The 20,254-nt window shown below is 41.6% G+C and overlaps 1 protein-coding gene across 1 annotated transcript in view; it reads right to left on the reverse strand.

The window, feature by feature from the left end:
• CMYA5 (cardiomyopathy associated 5) overlaps window positions 1-20,254 on the reverse strand; it is a 46,540-nt gene that overhangs the window by 22,608 nt on the left and 3,678 nt on the right. The window contains exons 2-4 of the mRNA XM_062612400.1: window positions 4,790-16,133; window positions 2,453-2,548; window positions 1,535-1,768 (exon numbers count right to left, since the gene is read on the reverse strand). Of these exons, the coding sequence (XP_062468384.1) occupies window positions 1,535-1,768; window positions 2,453-2,548; window positions 4,790-16,133 (11,674 nt within the window). The remainder of the gene's footprint in view (window positions 1-1,534; window positions 1,769-2,452; window positions 2,549-4,789; window positions 16,134-20,254) is intronic.

The raw sequence follows: 20,254 nt of genomic DNA on the forward strand, positions 1-20,254 counted from the left end.
ATATTTCACTTCAAAGCTCTGGCTGAGCAGGCTATTAGAGTCTAAATCTGGTTTTAAGAACCCGAGGGGTCAATATTCAATATTTAGGTTTAAAGATGGGAGCATGGTCAAATACCTTCTTAAACGAAGGCTTTTACAGGGAAGAAATCACCTGCGCATTAAGAACAATTCAAATTCTGGATGAAATCTCCTTCAGAACTTTTTACTAATAAAAGTTGGGTGAGATCTATACTCATGGAGTGAGGGTTTCTTCCATGCTCCATGAAACTTCAGGTAACATTTCCTGGCTCACGGAGAGAAAAGTTTATGCCTGTTATCACTAACAGAAACAGACTGGGAACCTAATAATGTTAACAACTGACAAAAGAATTTTAGAATACAAAGTTATCTTTTTGCCAAACCACTGATCCAGTACCTCACAAAGTTCAGGAAAATAAGCATTTTTTTTCATCCACCCCAAAATAGCCAATCTACCACAATATTCACTTGATTACAAGATACTAAGACATTATGCAGCTTGGAGCAGGGGAGAAACCAAATATTGCTCCACCATTTCTGTAACTGCTGGTATACGGGCTGGGGGCTTGTGCTTGGAAAGCAGTTTTATTTTGCATGAATGATCAGTTTTAGACAGTAATTTGAACTTTACATTTCTTCCCAGGACAGTTTCTTTGCAGCTTCTGGACTGTGCAGTAATTCTGTAACAGGAGAGGATTATTGTCACAGAAGTCCCATCCCCTTCGAGACTGCTGAGAAGACTTTTAGAGGAGGAAGTGTCAGTGCCTTATGGACAAGCCTTGCAGCACAAGAATAATCCTGGAGGATCAGGCTGTTAATGGTTAACCAGCAACACCCTCTGAAACCAGCTCGTGACTGTATGAACTAGGTAATTCCAGTCATGCAGATTCACAAGGAGTGGTTTTTATGTCCAGAAAGGACTATTACAGGCATGCACTTCAAATGCACATTCCTACACCTAGCTCATTGTCATGGTTTAACCCTCACCAGCAGCTAAGCACCACACAGCCACTCCCTGTTTTTCAGCATTAAGCATTTATCACAGCCTCAGTAATTGGAGTGCGTAACTACTGTCTGTGTCTGCTTATTTAAGAAAACCCACACTAACCCCACAACTCAACAACTCTGCTTCAAACAACCCTTCAATTACACTTTCCTGTTTTACCTTAATTTTTTTTTCATAAAGTACGTTTTACTCTAGTATTTCACACTCCTCTGTTGATAATTAATTCTAGATAAATTATCAAACCATCTCTTAGCGTTCTCTTCACCAAAAAGAACCATTTTAATGGCACAAGTCAAATTTTCACCCTGTGCATCATCTTTGCAATTCTTTCTGAGCCTTCACATGACAAAAGCAAATGATCTATCAGAGTGGAATAGCTGAGCTTGCAGGATCTAGCTATATTTAAAAATAAAAAGGAAGGTAAACAATTCATTCTTAGTCTAGGTACAGTAAAAGTGATTTCCTAACTAGTATCACAAAAGCTACAGCATGAAAGCCATTTTTACTTACATTTAGGAAAACAAATCCATCTAGCTCTTCCATTTCTTTTACTGTTGTCTCCAAAGTTTCCTTTGCTGTATCAACAGTTTGCTGGAAGTTAACCATCTGCTCATACAGGTACTCCATTTTCATCTTCTTCACTTCCTCAAAGTTCTCTGATTTCTCATCATACTGTGCTACCATTTTCTTAAGCATCTCTTCATTCTGCTTTTCTAATAACTCCGCATTTTTCTTACAATTTTCCTGCAAAATAAAAACAACATTTGATGAATACACAGCAATTCTCAATTAACCATACATGAGCCATCCACCAGAAGCTTTCTGGCATCCTGGCAATAAGAGAACTTTATTTCTGTAAGCAAGCTCATCTGGAAAAAATAATGCTAGAGAAGTACATTAAAAACAATGACAGATTTTGTTTTGTTTTGTATTTTGTTTTTTTGTTTGTTTGTTTTTTTTTTATTGTTACTGTTTAAAATTAAACTTCTATATTGAAGCACTGAGTCAGGAAGTCTGACTATAAAATAGCTAAAAATCCATACTTTAGACAGAAATGAATACAGTCCTCTAGACTTAAGAACTTGAGCATTAACAACATAAGACATTGGGCAACTTATTTAAATGCTTTGCACAGTATTCTGAACAAAGACACAAACAGTGTGAGCTTTTTATAAGCATAAACAAAATTAATGGAACTTTTTCCTCCAGTGCTTGGCAGTCACATATTCTACTAGGCAATAATGTGCAAAAAAAAAGCAATCTTTTTCTTCCCCTGAAATTAACACCTTCCAGTGGGAGAAGCCAATTTGAGGACTGGAGAAACAGTCCATTTTAGTGGAAACAATGACACTCCAAAACAAGGCAAGCATATTTCAGAAGTAATTTTGCAGAAGGAAAGAAAATTAGTGTGATAATCACTGGACTTACCTCAACAGAGTTAAATAGCGATTCAATATCACCCACAAACTCTTCAATCTTCATTGACTTTTCTTCCAGTGCTTTTAGCAATTCACTTAACTGATCCTGAAATTTAAAATATTTCAGCAACATAAGCATGTTATTTTATAAAGTTTTACATGCACCTTTTTTTTAGGTATTTTTCCTTTGCCATGAGCCAACTATCGGAACAATCGCTAAATTAAGTTCAAGTATCACCTTGGCTACAAAGACAAGCACAGAAATAGCAGCTGGAACAGTCACAAAACTGTTTCCAAACCAAAAAAAGTGAGCTCAGTTCAACAAGGTGCTGAGTGTCAATACAAGCTGTTGAAAGTTACAAATTCCAATGCAGCTCTGCTAGGGACAGAGGGTGCTCAGAGCCTCATGAGGGTCCTCAAGAGATCACAGGAGCATAAACAGGAAGATAATGCAGGTAATTATGAGGCTAGATTATGCAATGTCATTGTTTTTTTTAATCAGAATTTTAAGGACATTGTCTATAAACCAGAATTCACCAGAATCTCTGGTTGAATTACATGTGGAAAGAAAAGCAGTCCAAAGGACAACAATTATTAGAGATGACTCAGAACTTTTTTTTAGTCCTTCTTGACCTCTTGTGAAAGCAAGCTGGCCATCTGCTCAGATGCAATTTATGATTTATAAGAATACTTTTGTTTAACTAGCTGGCATAAATGTACAAGGAAGGTTAACTTCCTTTGGTAACAGCTTCCTATTATGGCAAGCTTCTACAGCTAGGTCTGTTGAAAACTATCAGATGATGTTCCATTAATTATAAATGTCACATTGAACTGTACAACTGGAGCCTCACTTTATAAATACTTAGGGCTAATCACCAAGGTTCAGAGGCAAACTTCTGTTTGTCAAGATAACCTATAAAATCTGACAGATGTCATCATAGCTCATTTCACTTACTGCAAAGTTATACTCCTACAGTTAAAATTCAGTTGACAAGTATTTTGTTATCTTAATGTTTTCTCAGTAATCATGAACAGAAGTAACAAGAAACATACAAATGCCATCTCAGAGTAACCTGAGCCCTGAGTGCTGGAAATCATGTGAAGCCAAACCTGTGTTGTGTCCAGATTTAGTACTGGTTTTGTGTCCGTGCTCCACAGCCAGGAAGCAATATCATGGGATGTTTATTTGCAGCTTAACTTGACTCATTGCAATGCAGGTACATTCAAGGGATGGCTAGGCCTGTGACTCTATTACTGACTTGCCAGTGGCTAAGTCAAGCATGAGTGGCCATATAAAAAGGTAACTCTGCTGTCATGGAGACAGTTTGTAAATATGGATATTTGAAACTGCCACATTGACTCCTCCTGTTTTGAGTTTATATTTTTTGCACATGAATCAACACAAAGATAACATAAATACTATCGATACAAGTCCTTCTGGAATTTTAGTGAAATTATACAAAATTTGTGTTACCATCAACCAAACATGTGCCAGGAAAGAGACCTCACTTTTCAGATACTGGGGTGAGATTAAATAGCTGGTAAACAAGAAAGGAACATTTGTATATTTGTACCTGAACAAATCTGATATGGGAAAAGTGAAACACCACATGCATGTTGTTTTCACAAGAACTGCTATTTAATGAAGAATAGCTTTGCAGGAATGAAAGCATTTTCACTAATATTTATAGCAAAGGACTGGGCTATTGAAATGGAGGGTATTTTTATCTGTCTTTTAGAGTGGTACAGCCTAGCGATAGTGGAAAGAAATAGGTTTTGTCTTACCTGTGCTACAGCTAAAACACTATTGGCAGAAAAGAATATGAACTGAACAGCAAATGAGGATGGTGTTTCAACAGATCTGTGTAACTTATCTAACATCTCCAAACAACCAGTACAAGTAACTAGGACAGGGAGTATTTATGATGATACTGGTCCCCATATATGGAGGTTTCTCTACCTTGTCAGGTGAAATGAACAGCCTTTACTAAAATTACCTTTTCATAGAAACAACACTCTTTCTCCCTTTACACACAGAAACCAGAACAAACTTACACAGGTGAGGAGGCTAAAAGGTGAGAAGTCTGGTAACAGCTACATATAAACAAAGTCATTCAAATTTCTGAACAAATAAAAATAACAGCTTATCAAGTTTAGGACTCTTGAGAATACCTTAATAGGATAGTCTCCCTTCAAGATTTCTAACAGGTCTTTAGGAATAGTTTTTGTTTCGTAGATACTGTGACTTAGACTCTGAACTGCTCTCTGAAGTTTCTTCCCTGAAAACACAGGAGGTCTGGAGAAATTTGCCTCAGTATCTCCATCCCTCACCCAAATTAATTCTTACCTTCATCTTGGTTGCAGCATCATCTAGTGTTGTAACTTCATGGTCTTTATGTTCTCCAAAAAGCTTGTCAATAGCAGATATCGGGCATTTGCAGTGGTAACAATATGTGTCTGCTTGCACTTTCTTTAGCTCTCTTTTTGGGCTTTCAACTTGAGGAATGTTTGTTGCTGATTTTTCAGGATACATCACCACAAAGCCTGAATCTTCAAGTTCAACAGGTGTTCTTTGCTCTGGTTCATCAACAAATTCATAACTATCACCAGCATGCTCAAAGGAGTCCCTGTCTTCAAACAATAGCTCCTCATGTGTTAATTGAGATGATATTTCATCTTGCAGAAGTTCTTCTTGTGTAATTACATCATAGTCCATTGACTCAGCAAGATCTTCATAAACGTCAGGGTGCTGCTCCTCTCTTTGCTGAGTGTCTGGTTTCTCTGTTTGCTGAATGGTAGGGACACAGTAAAGATTTTCTTGAGTATATTGATCATCTTCACTGTCTTCAACAGGAGCCCTGACAAAAGGGACATATTTTTCCATTTGAGGAACTGCTGTTACATTGTGCTGTTGTTCCTGCTTATTACCAGCTTCTTGATATGTAGCTCCCTGATAATCCGCTGGTTGACCATACACTTGATGACTTGATTGCTCTGGCAGCTCTTCAGTTGTTTCTACAGGTACATTTTCTTCTTCTCCTTGTTCACTCATGTCAGTTCTTGCACCTGAAAGAACTACATTGCTTCCAAAAGGAATGGCATGCATTGGTTTGCAAATTGTTGCTTTAATGTCACTGTCAACCTGGATGTTCCCTCTCTCCACAACACTCATTTCAGGCAGAACCTCAGTTCTGACATGCTCAAAATTACCAGGACCCTGTTTGTGTTTGTTCTCAGGAATCTGAACTGAAATTCCTCCACTAAAGGATTCATCTTCTGGCATCTGATCTTTTTCAGGCCTTGTGGCCTTGCTTGGAATTTCATCTTTAAGAATGTATTTTTCAAAATATATTCCTGTTCCATCATCTGTGTCTGAATTTCTACTAGGGAAAGATGCATTAGAATTACCACTTTCCTCATCAGAGGGAGTCTCATCCTTTGTCTTTTCTCCTACTGCTTCTGCATAGAGGTCCTTATATAAAAATGACAGAGCAGGTGGCTCTTCTAGAAGCTCTGGATTAACTGCAGCAACAGTGGTAGGGAACAACAGAGATCTTTCTAGCACTCCTTCTTCTGAATCAAAGAGCGGGGTCCCTGGTGACTTCCGTTCATCTTCTAAAGTTGTAGCACTTTTGCTGCTAGTATCAACTGATTTCTGTAAAGGTAAAGGATTTGAAACATCTGCATAAGACTGAATTTTGCTTTCTCCTTTCACCATACCATAGAAGACTTCATCCAGATCCTCAAGTAAGGAAAACTCCTCTTCCAAAGTATCTCCCTCAGTGCTTTCTTTAAAAGATGTGGTTTCTTCCACAGCTTCATTGGGATCTTCTGTCACAACAAACAATGACCTTGGTCTTTCAAAATGTGGCTTAACTTGGGATTTGTCATCAATCAAAGTATATTTTTCAAAATAATCCATATCAGCCATACCATTATTAGGATCCAACACTGCATAATCATTGTTTTCTGTCAACATGGGATTTTCTTGCATTTCTTCAGTTTCTCCAACATCATCATTTTTCACCAGTTCTTTTGGTTCATGGCTTGCAGGTTTTCCCAACACTGAACTTTCTGAAATTTCTGTGGCTGTTGCAGAAGCTTGGGCTCTATGGCTATCATCAGCCACTTTTCTTTTAAATGAAGGATTTGTTTCTAAGTATTCTAGTTTATCTGGCATGTATTTACTTTCTTCTTGATCCACAGAAGAAATATGTGTAGGAACATGAATATTGAGTATTTCATAACCTTCTGAAATGATATTAAACAAATCTTTTTGTTCAGTAGTCTCTGGAGCATGCTGACTGCCTTCTAAAACACTTGCTTGTTCTGTTTCTTCCTCTTTTCCTTTCAGGTAATGTTCAGGCACTTCAGATACAGTGTCTACCTCTGGATGTTTCATTGCTTCCATTTTTGCAGGGTTTCCAGTACTAGTTTCATGCTCTGGAACTTTATCTGGACCTGGATTATCTCCTACCAGAAATGGTACATCATACCTCTGTGTTCTGTGATTAGTGTCTGAGGACATTCCATAGGAAATTGCACTTGACACAGAACTAGAAACTTTAAATATATGTCCTATATTCTTTGTAGCACCATGAACGGTAAGTTCTGTGCAACTTCCATCTGGGAACTGTTTCAATCCAAGATCAGAAGTTTCATTTGGAGAAAGTTGATCTTCTCTCCTGTCTACTTCTGCAGCTCTTATTGGACTAATTGAGCGAGCCTTCACCTCTTCTGCCAGCCAGCTAGCTAGCCCAAAGGATGGAGTATCTGGTTCCTGCTTTTCATCAGAACTAGAGCTAATGGACTTCCTCTCTGCTGAAGAAAGGCTTCCCTCATAATAATGTTGAGTTCTTTGTGTCACAGTTTCATTCACAAGATCTGATGAAGCAGCTCCCAGATGCTCTAAGGATGCATGCTTTTGGTCTGCAAAATATCGTTGCATTTCATGTCTATACTCTCCTTCACTATAAATGCCTGAAACTGTGTTAGATTGCTTTCCAAGCATGCCTACTACCTCAGATACAGGTGGAATATTTTGTTTCTCTTCATCATCAGTGAAAGCCACTGATACTGACTTTTCAGGTAATGCTTGAAAAGGTACAAATGACTCTGATAACACTGCTTGCCAGTCTGCTACAGCAGTTACCTTTGACTTTGTGGTCACCAACCTTGGCACTGTCTGCACATCAGGTTGCATTTCTTGCTTATCTTGCTCAGCAGGGAATTCAGGGGGATTTATTAGCTGCTCTGATGACAAATATTTTGGGTCCAACAAGCTATCTTGAGGTTGTTGCCCATCTGGGCCTTGTGTGTGCATTAGAGATGTACTCTCCAACTGCACTGTCTGCAGGCTTGATGGTTTAGGTGAACAGAGCTGAGTTTTCTGCAATTCTTTTTCATCATATGGTGGAATTACATGTTTACACTCTGATTGTGCAGACTGTGAAATAACTGGCTGCATGCTTTGCTTTTCTTGTTCAGCAAAGGACCATGTGGGAACCAAATACTCAGAAGCTGGTTTTGAATAAGGTGGAATTTCTTGCCGAGATGTTTCATCAGCTGAATAAAATGGAACTGGAGGTCCAGACCCCATTTTTGAAGGTACAGTTAAATACTCTTGACTTTCTGGAGTTTCTGTTTTATCTGTAGAATATGGTAAATTTAACTGTTCAGATTCTAATTGCATAGATGTATGGAAGTAATGCGGAGGCTGTTCTCTCTCCATTTCAGGTAAATTTACATGTTCAGCCTCTGACTGTGCAGCCAAAGGCAAATGTTCATTTTTTGTATTCTCTGTTTCTTTTCTTACAAAGAAGAAGCCTGACTCAGGCTGAGCAGTTTCTGACTGCTCTGTTTTACAACAGGTGTAAGATAAATCTAAGTGCTTGGGGGACAGGTCTCCAGTTGGACTTCCTTCTGGTTTTGTTTCAGAGACAGAACGTGAAACACCCAAAGGCACTGTGTGTTCAGTAAGAGATGAATACAGTTGAATTTTTTTACTCTCTGCTTCCTCAGTGTAAAAGGAAAAATCTTGTTGTTCAGTTTCCAGCTGAGCAGTTAGAAATGAAGTAGGCCCACTGTCTTGCTTCTCTGAATGTCCTGCTCTCAGTAGGGTCATTTCATGCTTTTCTACTTTGTCAGTAGGACATAATAAATCCAATCGCTCAAAGTCAAGATTTGCAGTTTCAAGCTCCTTAATGCTGCCAGAGGTATATGATACAGAAGTTTTTTCTGGTTGCTCTGTTTCAACAACAGAGTACTGCAAATTAATGCTCTGCAGTTCAGTTTGGGCCCCATCTGTCAGCTCTGTTTTACCCGTGAAATATGGTGTCTCTGGATGTCCCAGCTGGGCAGTCTGTGGTTGCTCTTCTTTGCCATGGGAACGCAATAAACCTGGTGGCTTCATTTCATGAGTTTCTTCCTTGCCAAGAGGATATGAGAAATCTGGACATTCTGATTGTAGTTCTTCTGGTTGTGACTGCTCTGATTTTCCTGTGGAATATGAAAAATCAGAAGGTACAAACCCTGCTTGTGTGGTTTCCTGTTCTTCTGGTTTGGCAAGTGAATGGGATAAACCTGGTTGCACTAAGTCTAGCTGTGAAGCTGGTTTTTGCTTTCCTTCACCAAGGGACTGCAAAAAGCCAGGCTGGGCCATTCCCTTTTCCTCTACTTTGCTGAAGGACTCCAAAAGCTCTTGCTGTTGCAATACTTCTTGGCAAGGTTTCGAGTGCTCTGAATTGCCAGCTGGATAGGATATATCCATTTCTTCTACCTTTGGTTGCTCAATTTCATGGCACTCCTGTTGACCAGTAGAATATGACACATCTGGATAGTTTGGTTTCCGAGGAGTAGCTTTCTCTTCTGTTCCTCTAACAGGACAAGATAGCTGTGGATGCCATAACTCTGGTGACACCATTTCTTGTTCTCTTTTGTCAGAAAAATGCAATGAACTTGTATGTTCCAGTTCACCTTGCTCAATTTGGATTTCATCTGTTTTACCAAAGGCGCATGTTAAATCTTGTTCTAAGTCCATTTGTGTTGCTTCTTGTGACAGTGTTTCACAAGTAGAATATAATGAACTGGGAAGCTCGCACTCTGGATGTGCCATACCTTGTTGCTTTGTTTTTCCAATGGGATGGGGTCTTACAGGCTGCTCTGATTTCCACTGTGTAGCTGCTGGCTGCTCTGTTTTGTCACTAGAATATGACAAATATGGATGCTCAAGCTCTGTTTGGGCTGTTCCTTGCTGTTCTGTTTTGCCAGTGAAATGTGGCATGTCCTGATGCTCTGCTTCCATTTGAACAGTTTGTGGTTGTTCTGTATTCCCAGGGGAAGATGGTAACTCTGGTTGTCCTAACCCAAGTTGTGTGGTTTCTTGTTGCTGCGGTTTATGAGTGGAATATGATAAATCTGAATGCTCCAACTCTTGTTTTGCCATTTCTTGTTGATCTTTTTTGCCAGAGGAATACAAGAATTCTGGGAATTCCCCTTCCAGTGGGGCCCTATATGGTTGTTCTGCTGTGCCATTAGAACCTGAAATCATTGGCTGTTGCAATTTCAGTCGTACTGTTTCTTCTGGGTATAACGTACAGCTTCGCCTCTCCTGTTTGATCTCCAGTTGTGTATGTAGTTTTTCTTCACTAACAGAAGAGGACAAATCAGGGTTCTGTACTTTCGTGGCATCTGAGATACGTGGATGTTTAGACTCCAGTGGGGCAGCCCATGATGGTTTTGTTTTGACAGAAGGCTGCAGCAAATCATGTCCTTTCAACTCTGCCTGTGTCATTTTATGAGGTTCTGCTGTGCCAACAGAGAATGACAAATCTGTATATTTTGATCTTGCTTGAGAATTTTTCAGGCCTTCTGCTTTCCCCATAGAGCACTGCAGCTCATGGTGTTCTGCCTGCATTCCTCCATCTTCCCATTGCTCTTCTCTGATCAGAGATGATGAAAAATCACCTGGCTGGTCCTGCTCTGATTGAATCTTTTCATGTTGTTGTTCAGCGCCAGTGGAATGCAATATATCTGGATACTCCAAATCCACTTCAGCAATTTGATGTTGCTGTGTTTCATCCATTGAACATGATAAATCCATTATTTCTGCTTCTGATTCTATGATTTCATGGTGTTCTAATCTGCTAGCAGATAAATCTGAACAGCTTGATTTCGCATGTGCAGTTTCTTGTTCTGTTTCACTAACAGAGTACGATAACTGTGAATGTCCCAGTTCTGGCTGTGCTTTCTTGCCTTGTCCACCTTTTTTGAAAGAATGCAAGAAGCCTGGCTGCTCCTCTTGTGCAGTTTGTGCTTGTTCTGTTTTGCCTGGCCAAGGTGATGTATCTGGGTTTCCTAACACCAGTTGTGTAGTTTCTTGTGTTTGTGTTTTATCAATGAAATATGGTAAATCAGGATGCCTCGGCTGTGGTTTTGCCATTTCTCTTTGCTCCACTTTCCCACTATGAGATGATGCATCTGGGGCTCCTAGTTTCTCTTCTGCAGCTCCTGGATGCTCTGCTCTGCTGACAAACTGTCCCTTGTTAGGGCATGCCAAGACTGTATGCTCCATCCCTCGCAGACCCACTGTGTCAGCAGGGGATGCCAAGTCTGCATGGCCCAGCTCCAGCTGGGCAGCTGGGAGTTGCTCTGTTTTGTCATGAACATAGAATGCATCTGGCTGTTGCAACCCCAGCTGAGTCGTTTCCTGCTCTTTGTCAAGGGAACATGTCAAGGGAACAGACTGTTTAGGTTTCACCTGTGCAGTTTGCAATCCTCCTGCTTTGGAAAGGGAATAAGGCAAGTTGCAACCTCCCTGCCCTGGTTCTGCCAATTCTTCTTCTTTTGCCAAACCCGCAGAATGGGCCAAATGTGGAATTTCCACTTCTGGCTGAACTGTTTTCTTTGCTTTTCCAAAGGGGTAGGTTTGCTCTGTTTCTTGTACTCTTCGTTGTACCTCTGTGTTGTCCAGAGGATATATCACATCAGTGTGCTCTGCCTCTTGTGATGCCATTTCATCATCTGACCTGTCAATGGAAAATGATAAATCTGGTTGTTCCAAGTCTTTCTGGGCATGTTTTAATTGTTCTGTTTTACCAGGAGTATGTGGTAACTTGTCTTGCTCTGACTGTTGTGTTGTGGTTTGCTTCTGCTTTTCTCTGCCAACAGAAATTTTTCTCTGTTTCTGATCCAACAGTACTACTTCTTGTTGGCTTGTCTCATCAGTGGAATGTGACAAATCAGGATGCTTCATTTCCCATGCTGCAATTTCTGGATCATTTGGTTTGCCATGGTAATATGTCAAATCTGGATATTTTGAATCTATTCGTGCTGTTGGGGGAGAAGCTCTTTTTCTGGCCACTTCAGGCAATTCTTGATTTTTAGACTCAAACTCTTGAGCTTCTTGTTCCTGGGCTTTACTAAAGGAAAATAGCAAGTCTGGATATTTTGAATCCAGTTGTGAAGTTTCTTGCTGGCTTCTTTGGCTATCGGAACATGACAAATTTGGGTATTCAGATTCTACTTCCATTCCTTCATCTTGTACTTCTTCACCCAGGGTTCCTGGTGAATCCAAATGTTCTGATTGTCGTGTTTCTCTCTTGGAGTGTGAGAGCTCTGATTGTCCCCACTCAGGCTCTGCGATGTTGCCTGGTTTTGTTTCACCACTGTTGCATGAAAAATCTGGATGTTCCATCACCACTGGTGCAGTTTCTTGCTGCTTCAAATGAAATAGTAAGGTCGGATGTTTCAACTTTTTTTCTTGTTGTTCAGCTTTGCTGAACAAATCTAGATATTCTGAGCTCATTTCCATTTCCAATGGAGCTTCTTTTCCACTGGAAGATGGCAAAAATGTTTGCCCCAGCTCTCGAAGTACTATTTCTTGTTGCTCTGTTTTGCCAGTAAAATGTGAAGGAAATGGTTGCTCTAATTTGTGTTGTGTCATTTCCTCCTGCATTTCTGTACTTACATAAAATGTCTGTTCCTGATATGCAGCCTCTGTTTGCATTTCTTCTTGTATTTTTTCACTGGAAGAATATGGCAAAGATGGATGCGCTAGCTCTGGTTCAGCTATTTCTTGCTGTGCCAAAGTAATTTGGTCTATGACCTGTGGCTCTTCTTTCTGCCAACTTTCTGCCAAATCCGAATACTCCATTTCCATTTGCATAGCTTCTTGTTGGGCTGTTTCCTGCTGTTCCAGCTCTCTTTGTACTGTATTTTGTTGTTCCATTCTGCCAGAGGAATATGATATATCTGGCTGGACCATGTCCAGTGGTGATGTTTCTTGTTGCTGACTACCAGGAGTGGAACAGGAGGGAAGCAACTGCTCCTGCCCCATCTGTGCCACTTCCCAGGGCTTTGTGCTGTCAGTCGTATGAGAGGACACCAAAGATGCTGTCTCCACTCCTTGTTGCATTACTTCTCCAGTGGTAAATGAGAAACCCTGATTTTCTGAAGCTAGTTGTACATTTTCATGTTGCTGCTCTTTACTAAAAAAACGTGATGGCTCTGGGCCTTCTGAGTCTCTTTGTACAGTTTCCTGTGCTGTTTCTCCCTGGGAATATGGTGAATCTCCTTGTTCCAACATTGGCTGCAGTATTTCCTGTTGTTCTGTTTTGCCAGTGGAATATGATGTCTCTGGCTGTTCTGCCCTCAGCTGTGAGGTTTTATGTCGCTGCTCTTTTCCAGGAGAATGTGACAACACTAGGTGCTCTGAGTGCAGTTGAGCAGTTTCTCCTTGCACTCCTTTGGCACAGGAATACAGCTTACCTCTAGGTTGTGAATCCTGCTGTACAGGCTGCAGCTGTTCTCCTTTATCACCAAAATATGATGCACGAGAATTGTCCAAATCTGCTTCTGCCGGTTCTTGCTGCTTTGATTTGTTCATGGGATATGGTAAATCCGAATGTGTTGTTTCCATATAACCAGTTTTCTGTGTCTCAGCTTTATCTGGATGTACCAGCTGGATTTCTGTAGTGTTTTCTTTCTCTGCTTCTTCCATCAAACATGATAAATCTGAAGATACCTGTGCGAGCTGTGCTGATTCTTCTTGCTCTGCTTCTTCAAGGGAATAAGACTCTGGCTGTTTCAGTTCAAAAGGAACAGATTTTTCTGTCTCTGTTTCTCCCCCAGAAAAGAAAAACTCCTGGTGTTTCATTTCTAGCTGTGCACTTTCTGATTTCTCCACTTCTTCCCTGGAAAAAGAAAAGTCTGGATGACCCATCTCTATCTGTGCATTCTCCAATTCTTCCATTTCTTCTCTGGAATATGGGAAATCTGGGTGCCCCATCTTCAATTGTCCACTTTCTGATTCTGCAATTTCTTTGCTGGAATATGAGAAATCTGGGTGTTCTGTCTCCAGGTGTACCTTTTCCAAATCCTCTCTTTCTTCCCTGGAAAAAGAGAAGTCTGGATGCTCCATCTCCAGCTGTGAACCCTCTGATTGCACTGTTTCTTCTCTGGAATATGAGAAATCTGGGTGCTCTGTCTCAAATTGCATACTTTCCAATTTCTCCAGTTCTTCCCTGGAAAAAGAAAAGTCTGGATGCTCTGTCTCCAGCTGTGAACTCTCTGATTCCACCATTTCTCCTCTGGAATATGAGAAATCTGGGTGCTCTGTCTCAAGTTGTGTACTTTCTGATTTCTCCATTTCTTCCCTGGAAAAAGAAAAGTCCGGATGCTCCACCTCCATCTGCACACTCTCCAATTCTGCTGTTTCCTTCTTGGGAAAAGAGAAGTCTGGATGTTCTGTCTCCATCTGTGTCCTCTCTGATTCCAAAGGATTTTTGCTGAAATATGAGAAATCCGGATGCTTCATCTCCATTTGCACATTCTCTGCTTGTTTGGTTTTTTCAATGGAAAAATCAGGGTGATCCAAACCTACTGCTTTATTTATAGCTGGAGTTTTCTGAGTTTCTTCTGTTTCTGTGTGAACAGGATATGAAATGCCAAAATATTTAGAATCTATCTTTTCAGGAATAGGTGGGTTTAGTTTGATTCTTTCCTTCTCTGTTTTCTGAAGAGAGGATGAAAAGTCTTGTTCAGACTTTGTTTGCTTCTCTGTGTGAACATTTTGGGTTTCCAGTGGTGGGGTCTTTTGATCCTCTTTCTTTTTAGCAGAATACAATAGACCTGGAGGCTCTGTTTCTGACAGTGCAGTTGTTGCTGAAGGATACTCAGTTTCTTTCTTCTCTGTTTCATCTGCAGAATGTGGTAATAACACTTGTTCAGACTCAGATTGTGCAGTTTCTGGTGACTGAGGAATAACATCCTCCTGTCCTGTTTCAGATAGAGTGGAATATTTGGATTTAGCTGATGGAGCACTGGGTAAGTGAGACTCAGCTGCTGACTTCTGTGCTTCCCACTCAGGATGTTCTGACACAGATGCTGTAGGCAAAATATGCTGGGTACTTTGCCTATCTAATTCCTCCACAAAATTGTCTGAAACAGACTGTGGTGCAGAACTGGGCTGAAGTTCCTGCTCCTTCGGTTCATCCAGATGATCCGATGCTTTTAGCAGGGATTGGTCTGGTTTCTTGTTCGCATTTTCAGCCGAGGGAAGAGGCACTTGTTTCTCTGATTTATCACCAGACTGTAATGAAATGGAAGTTGTTTGCTGTGGTATTTTGGCCACAGGTGAATGATCTTGCGGCTTCCTGGCTTCTTCAGGAGGGCAGGACTTCAGCAAGTCTCTCTCTCCAGACTTGTCCGAGTCTCTTCTTTCTTCATGTTGAAGAGGTTTTTCTCCACCAAAGCTTGAAAATCTGCTTGGTTTATCTTTCGTTTTAGTGGGTTTAATATTTTCAGGTGAAACATCATCTTTCGCAGTAAGCCACTTTTCAAGGGGCACTGTTGGTGAAGAATAGCTTTGATTTGCATGTGCTGTGGGTTGTTGTCTTTGCTCCTTTCTTCTCTCCGATGGTGTTTCAAGATTTCTGCTTCTTATTCTCTGAAAAAGTTTAGGATGTTTTGCTTCTGAAAGTGAACGGAACTTCTGCAATCTTTCTTTTACTGATGTTTCAAGGAACTGTTCAGAATCTCCTGAAACTGAGCTGCTTCTCTGGATTCTGGTTTTCTCCAATGCCCCAGTGTCTGGCGCAGTCCCTCCAAAAATTGAGTTGAACAGCTGGATTCTAGCTTGTACTGGCCCTCCAAGGATTGGCCCTACTTTTCTCAGTCTATTCTCTCTAAATATTGATCTTATTGGAGCACGTTTTACTGGCTCTTCTACGATGTCCTCTGCATCTTCTTTGTCATCCATTTCCACATCTGTATCTTGTGCTTCCACCTGCTCAACATTCAGCACGGAGGCCTGCACATCTCCTAGAACAGTTCTTGGTTCTTGCCTCTGCACTCCAGAAGAGTCACGTTTTTTATTGCCCTGGCCTCCTTTCAGGCTCATAGCCATCGGTGCCCTATTTGAAGGTTTGCGCCTCCTTTTCCGAACAATCTTACCTTCATCCATAATAAAGATAACTTTTCCTGGAGGAGAACCTACCGGTGAACTTTCCATGCTGTAAAGATCAGAAGTTGTACTAGTTTCTGAGGCCCAGGGAGTAGAACACCTGCTTGAGCTGGTTTCCCAGGTTATCCCGCTGTCTTCACTTTGAACTGTTACCATAGAAAAGGAAGGGTTAGTCATGATGTACTGCAGCTTGGGTTTCACATCTTCACTTTGGATAACATCTTTTAAACTAAAAACAAAAAGAACAAAAGAGAAAAACAAAGCTGTAAAAACACACAACAAATTAAATTACTGCAGTAAACAGAAATACTTTTTGAAGATGTAAAAATACTTCATGTGCATAAATTTTGAAACACAAGCATAAGCAAAATTGTATTTCCTTTGACAAATGTATTTTAGACAAATTTTTGTAAAGCTGCATGTTGCAAGGTTAATTCAATGAAGGGGAGGTGTTTAAATCTCTCGACAATGCAGGAAAAACAGCCTTTCATATGACCTTGTTTTGCCAAAGTGAGATTGAACTGATTCTGGGGCTATTCTCCAGTGTGTGGTTATCTCACGGTATAATTTAAACTTTGCATTAAACACTTACAAGATACTGTCAGAGTTTTAATAGCACCCACACTTGCTTTGCCAAAGTGTAAATGATTCTACAGTGCTCAAAGGAGTAGAGAATCTATCCTCTAGATATCCTAGGGTTTCATCTTCTAAACACTCTACGTATTTAAGTAATTTGAAATATATTCAACAACAAAAATATACTGAGCCCTCCCTAAAATAAATTAACAATGTTTTATAGACCTTATTCTAGATATTATGATAAATAATCAATTCACTATCACATGCTGCAATCAAATATCTATCTCTCATTTAAAAAAAGGCAAGAGAAACATTTTCAGGGAACACAGAAAAAAAACAGCCTTGGAAATAAGAGCTTAAAGAATAGTAAAAGCAATTAAAAGACATAATACAATGCTATTTTAAAATTTAATTTAAGGTTGCAGTAGTTACAACAAAAAAGCATAGAAAAGGTAATCAAAACGCTCAACCCTAGTATTTCTTGAGTAGACAGTAGTTTATTTCAGGGAATCATATTAGTAGCTGATGGAACTAAAGGCAGAGTATCTGCTGGCAAAGGCAGAGGCTTCAGCGCACCAAGTGGTGAAGTCTGTTAATCCCATCGGACAGTGTAAACCTATGGCCACGACACCCTACTTCCGCGGGGCAGGGGAAGGGTCACTTTCCAGACAATTTGGGTAAAGCACCTCCTCAGCAAGGCTGAAGAATTCTGGCTCCTCATCACGTGCTCAGGGAAGCAGAACCCACCCGACCAACTGCCACGGGCTGCGACCCAGCACCGAGGCGGCGGACACCCCTGAGGAGCAGTCAGCACAGCTCTCGAGGGCACAGAGCACCTGGCAGAAGGCAGATGTCTTTGAAGGAGGAGAAGAGGGAACCCTGAGGAAAGCCATAATCACTTCATCAAGCGAACCCTGCAAAGCTCTTGTGAAGGGCACTCAGCAAAACTGCTCAGTATTGATTGCAAACAGAAAGATAATCCTGACACTTGGGACTGCTGGTTTTATCTTCCCATGGATTTGTCTTTGTCTTGATGTTCTCAGGACTAACTGAAGACAGGTCACCCTGTGGGAGAGCAGCCTGACCAGGCAGTTGTATCATCTTCTAGTGATGGGGTTTAAAACCAACTGTGGTGACTGGGCTGGCCTGGAGACCATGCACAGCAAGACAGCTTGGACTAAAGCCCACAGTTCAAAAAGATTCTGACAGCACAATATTAAATAATCACATCTTAGCCAAGCAAAGCACACAAAACCAATCAACCCTTAAACAAATACAAACCCCAGAACATACAGTGGATTTTCTACCTTGGTGCAGCACTCTCTCGCAAGGCTAGCTCCATAAGGTAAAATTTACAGGTTAGAGGAAGAGGCAAGGCAAACAAATCTATACCAATTTTGCTGCTAGCTTTTTCTTTGCCGGCATCATGACTTGGTGTTAGACTGTCTGAAGCATAGCAAAATAAAAATAGAATAAATAAAATAAAGCGGTACCAAGGAAGCTTTCAGCTGTTACTTAAACCTATTTTTCTGCACTACCTGGTGTTATTAAATAAAACCCCACACAGAACAGAGCAGCACTCCCACTTCAGATAATAGTGAGTAAGAATGGGCTGCCCTGGCCCTGCCTATGCAAAAAGCTTGAAATAGTCACAACATTGTCTCATTTCCAATGTCGCAGTCACAATCCGTATTCCTCTACACAACAATGAGATGGTGCTTTATATCTTCAAGGCCAGAAGGAAAGACACGTAAGTTAAACATTTCCCCGCAATACACTTTCAAATGGTGCCCTAGTTTTATACACAATCTGCATGTTGCACAGTAGTAGCTGAAAGATCCCTCTCTAGTCAGTGAGGTGTCTGCCATTGCCATGTTTCAGATCCATAGATGCAGATAGGAAGCCACTGACACCCAGGGACAAGAGCCAGTGCTACCTGTTTTCCAAGCACACAGTTCACACCCAGTCCTGCCGGCACATGTGCTGTCAGCTTGTTCACTGCTAGGGCACTGGTGCAAACCTTTTATTAATTCTTGGAGACACTGACAACTGGTTCTTTGCTTCTTGTCTTAAAGGCTCAGAACCCAATTTTTCTTATTGCCTCCCCTGCTTCTCACAGGTCTCTGCTTCTCACTATGACTTCTGCGCCCTGCCCACGGGGATTACAGCTTTCTAGTCCGGACTGGCAGGCGGGGCACACGCTTCCTTATGTATTGTACCAGAGAGGAGTTTCCACCTCCCCATCTGCTGCATTCAGACACGCTGAGTGAGGTCTGTCCATCTGTGCTACACCACGACTGCCCGCGAGAAGCACCGCACGCCACCAGCTTTCTAAAATCCCCCCGAGCCTCCCTTCGCTCTCTGCACATCAGACCTCGTCACTCCTGCTGCCACCAAAACTTGCTGCGGCTTGTTCCTTGCAAGCTGAAAACAACCCCGATAAAATGACCAACATGTCAAGCTGTGGCAGCAGCGTGCAGTGACAAATCTCTCATTCCCTGAAGGCTCCTACTTCAGCCCTGCTGGCACAGTGCAGAGGGGTGGACACTGGTATTGGCCAGCTTGCCTTCTCAGCTGAGGAAATACTTGCTTTTCTGTGTTTGTGGTTCTGTAAATTCCTGCAGCTTCTGCCTTTACCATGCTGCTCCTTTCCCCCAACAGCAATCAATATGCTCAGCGAGGTCTCTGCCTATTGCTCTGAATTTTCCTAGTGCTACCGCTTGTCCATCTTCTTCTTCAGAGTAAGAGAAGAAGAAGCTAGAGAAAGTCACTATTTTAAACCCAGCCCTTCATTTGTTAGCCTACTTCCTTCTTCCTTCTGTGTGCTCCTTCTGATACTTCTGGCTCCTTCTGATGCTCCTTCTGGCAACACGCATCTGTCCAAGTTCAAATGAACAATTAGCTAAAAGCAGTAAGAGAGCTGCTCGCTTTGATATAAAGTTGATTTTTATTAAGAGTAGCTGGGATCCAGGAGCTGGGCCTCTCTCACACACTTTGTTCCATGCCCGACCCTTGTAAATGTCTGGGAAGGAACATTTGCTGGGGTGCTGGTCTCTTCTTTCAGACATCAACTCATGGCATGGCCACTGGCATTGCTGGTTGCAACTTCAGATGTTGCTTGAGACCCCACAGCACCTCTGTGCCCCAGAGATCTGCCTTGCTGCTGCATTCTGGATTTTCCACCATACAGGCTGTGGAGGGAGCACAGGTATTGAACAAACACTTAGGTCTGGGTGCAAGACTTCCTTTACACTGTGATTTAATCACTTTGAGATGTAATAGGCAACTCCTTGAAGTGTGTTATTTCAGACCCAAACTGCAAGGCAGACCTCTATCAAGGACTCAGTTAATATCATCTAAAAGGCTGCTGAGACACAAGACACAGAGGTCCCGGTCACCAGTGCCAGCGGGGCCTGGGGTGCGTGGTGGGGTGGCCAGCTGCAGCAAACCCATCTTCCACCACATCTAGCTGCTCCATGTGCCCTTCTGCCGGAACCTCTGCCCCACCGTTCTGGAGACAGCATGCACAGGGCAAACGGAAGCCTCCACTTCCCTCTGCTCTTGCATTCCCTGCACCAGTACCTGCAGCCTTCCTCCCAACCCAAGGCAGGCGCTGCCACATCCCATTTAGGAAACTAAAACCCACACATCCCCTTTCCTTGCATCTTTCTCTGCTGTGAGGAGGGTATGGAAAACTTTTCATAGGGAAGGCAAATCCCCAGCACTCGCCTTCTCACCATCCCATCTGCTATCATCCTATCTCTTTCCTCT

The sequence above is a fragment of the Pezoporus occidentalis genome, unplaced genomic scaffold (genome assembly GCF_034315485.1).
Source record: "Pezoporus occidentalis ecotype Australia unplaced genomic scaffold, CSIRO_AGI_Poc_V1 ctg16, whole genome shotgun sequence".
Taxonomy (NCBI): domain Eukaryota; kingdom Metazoa; phylum Chordata; class Aves; order Psittaciformes; family Psittacidae; genus Pezoporus; species Pezoporus occidentalis.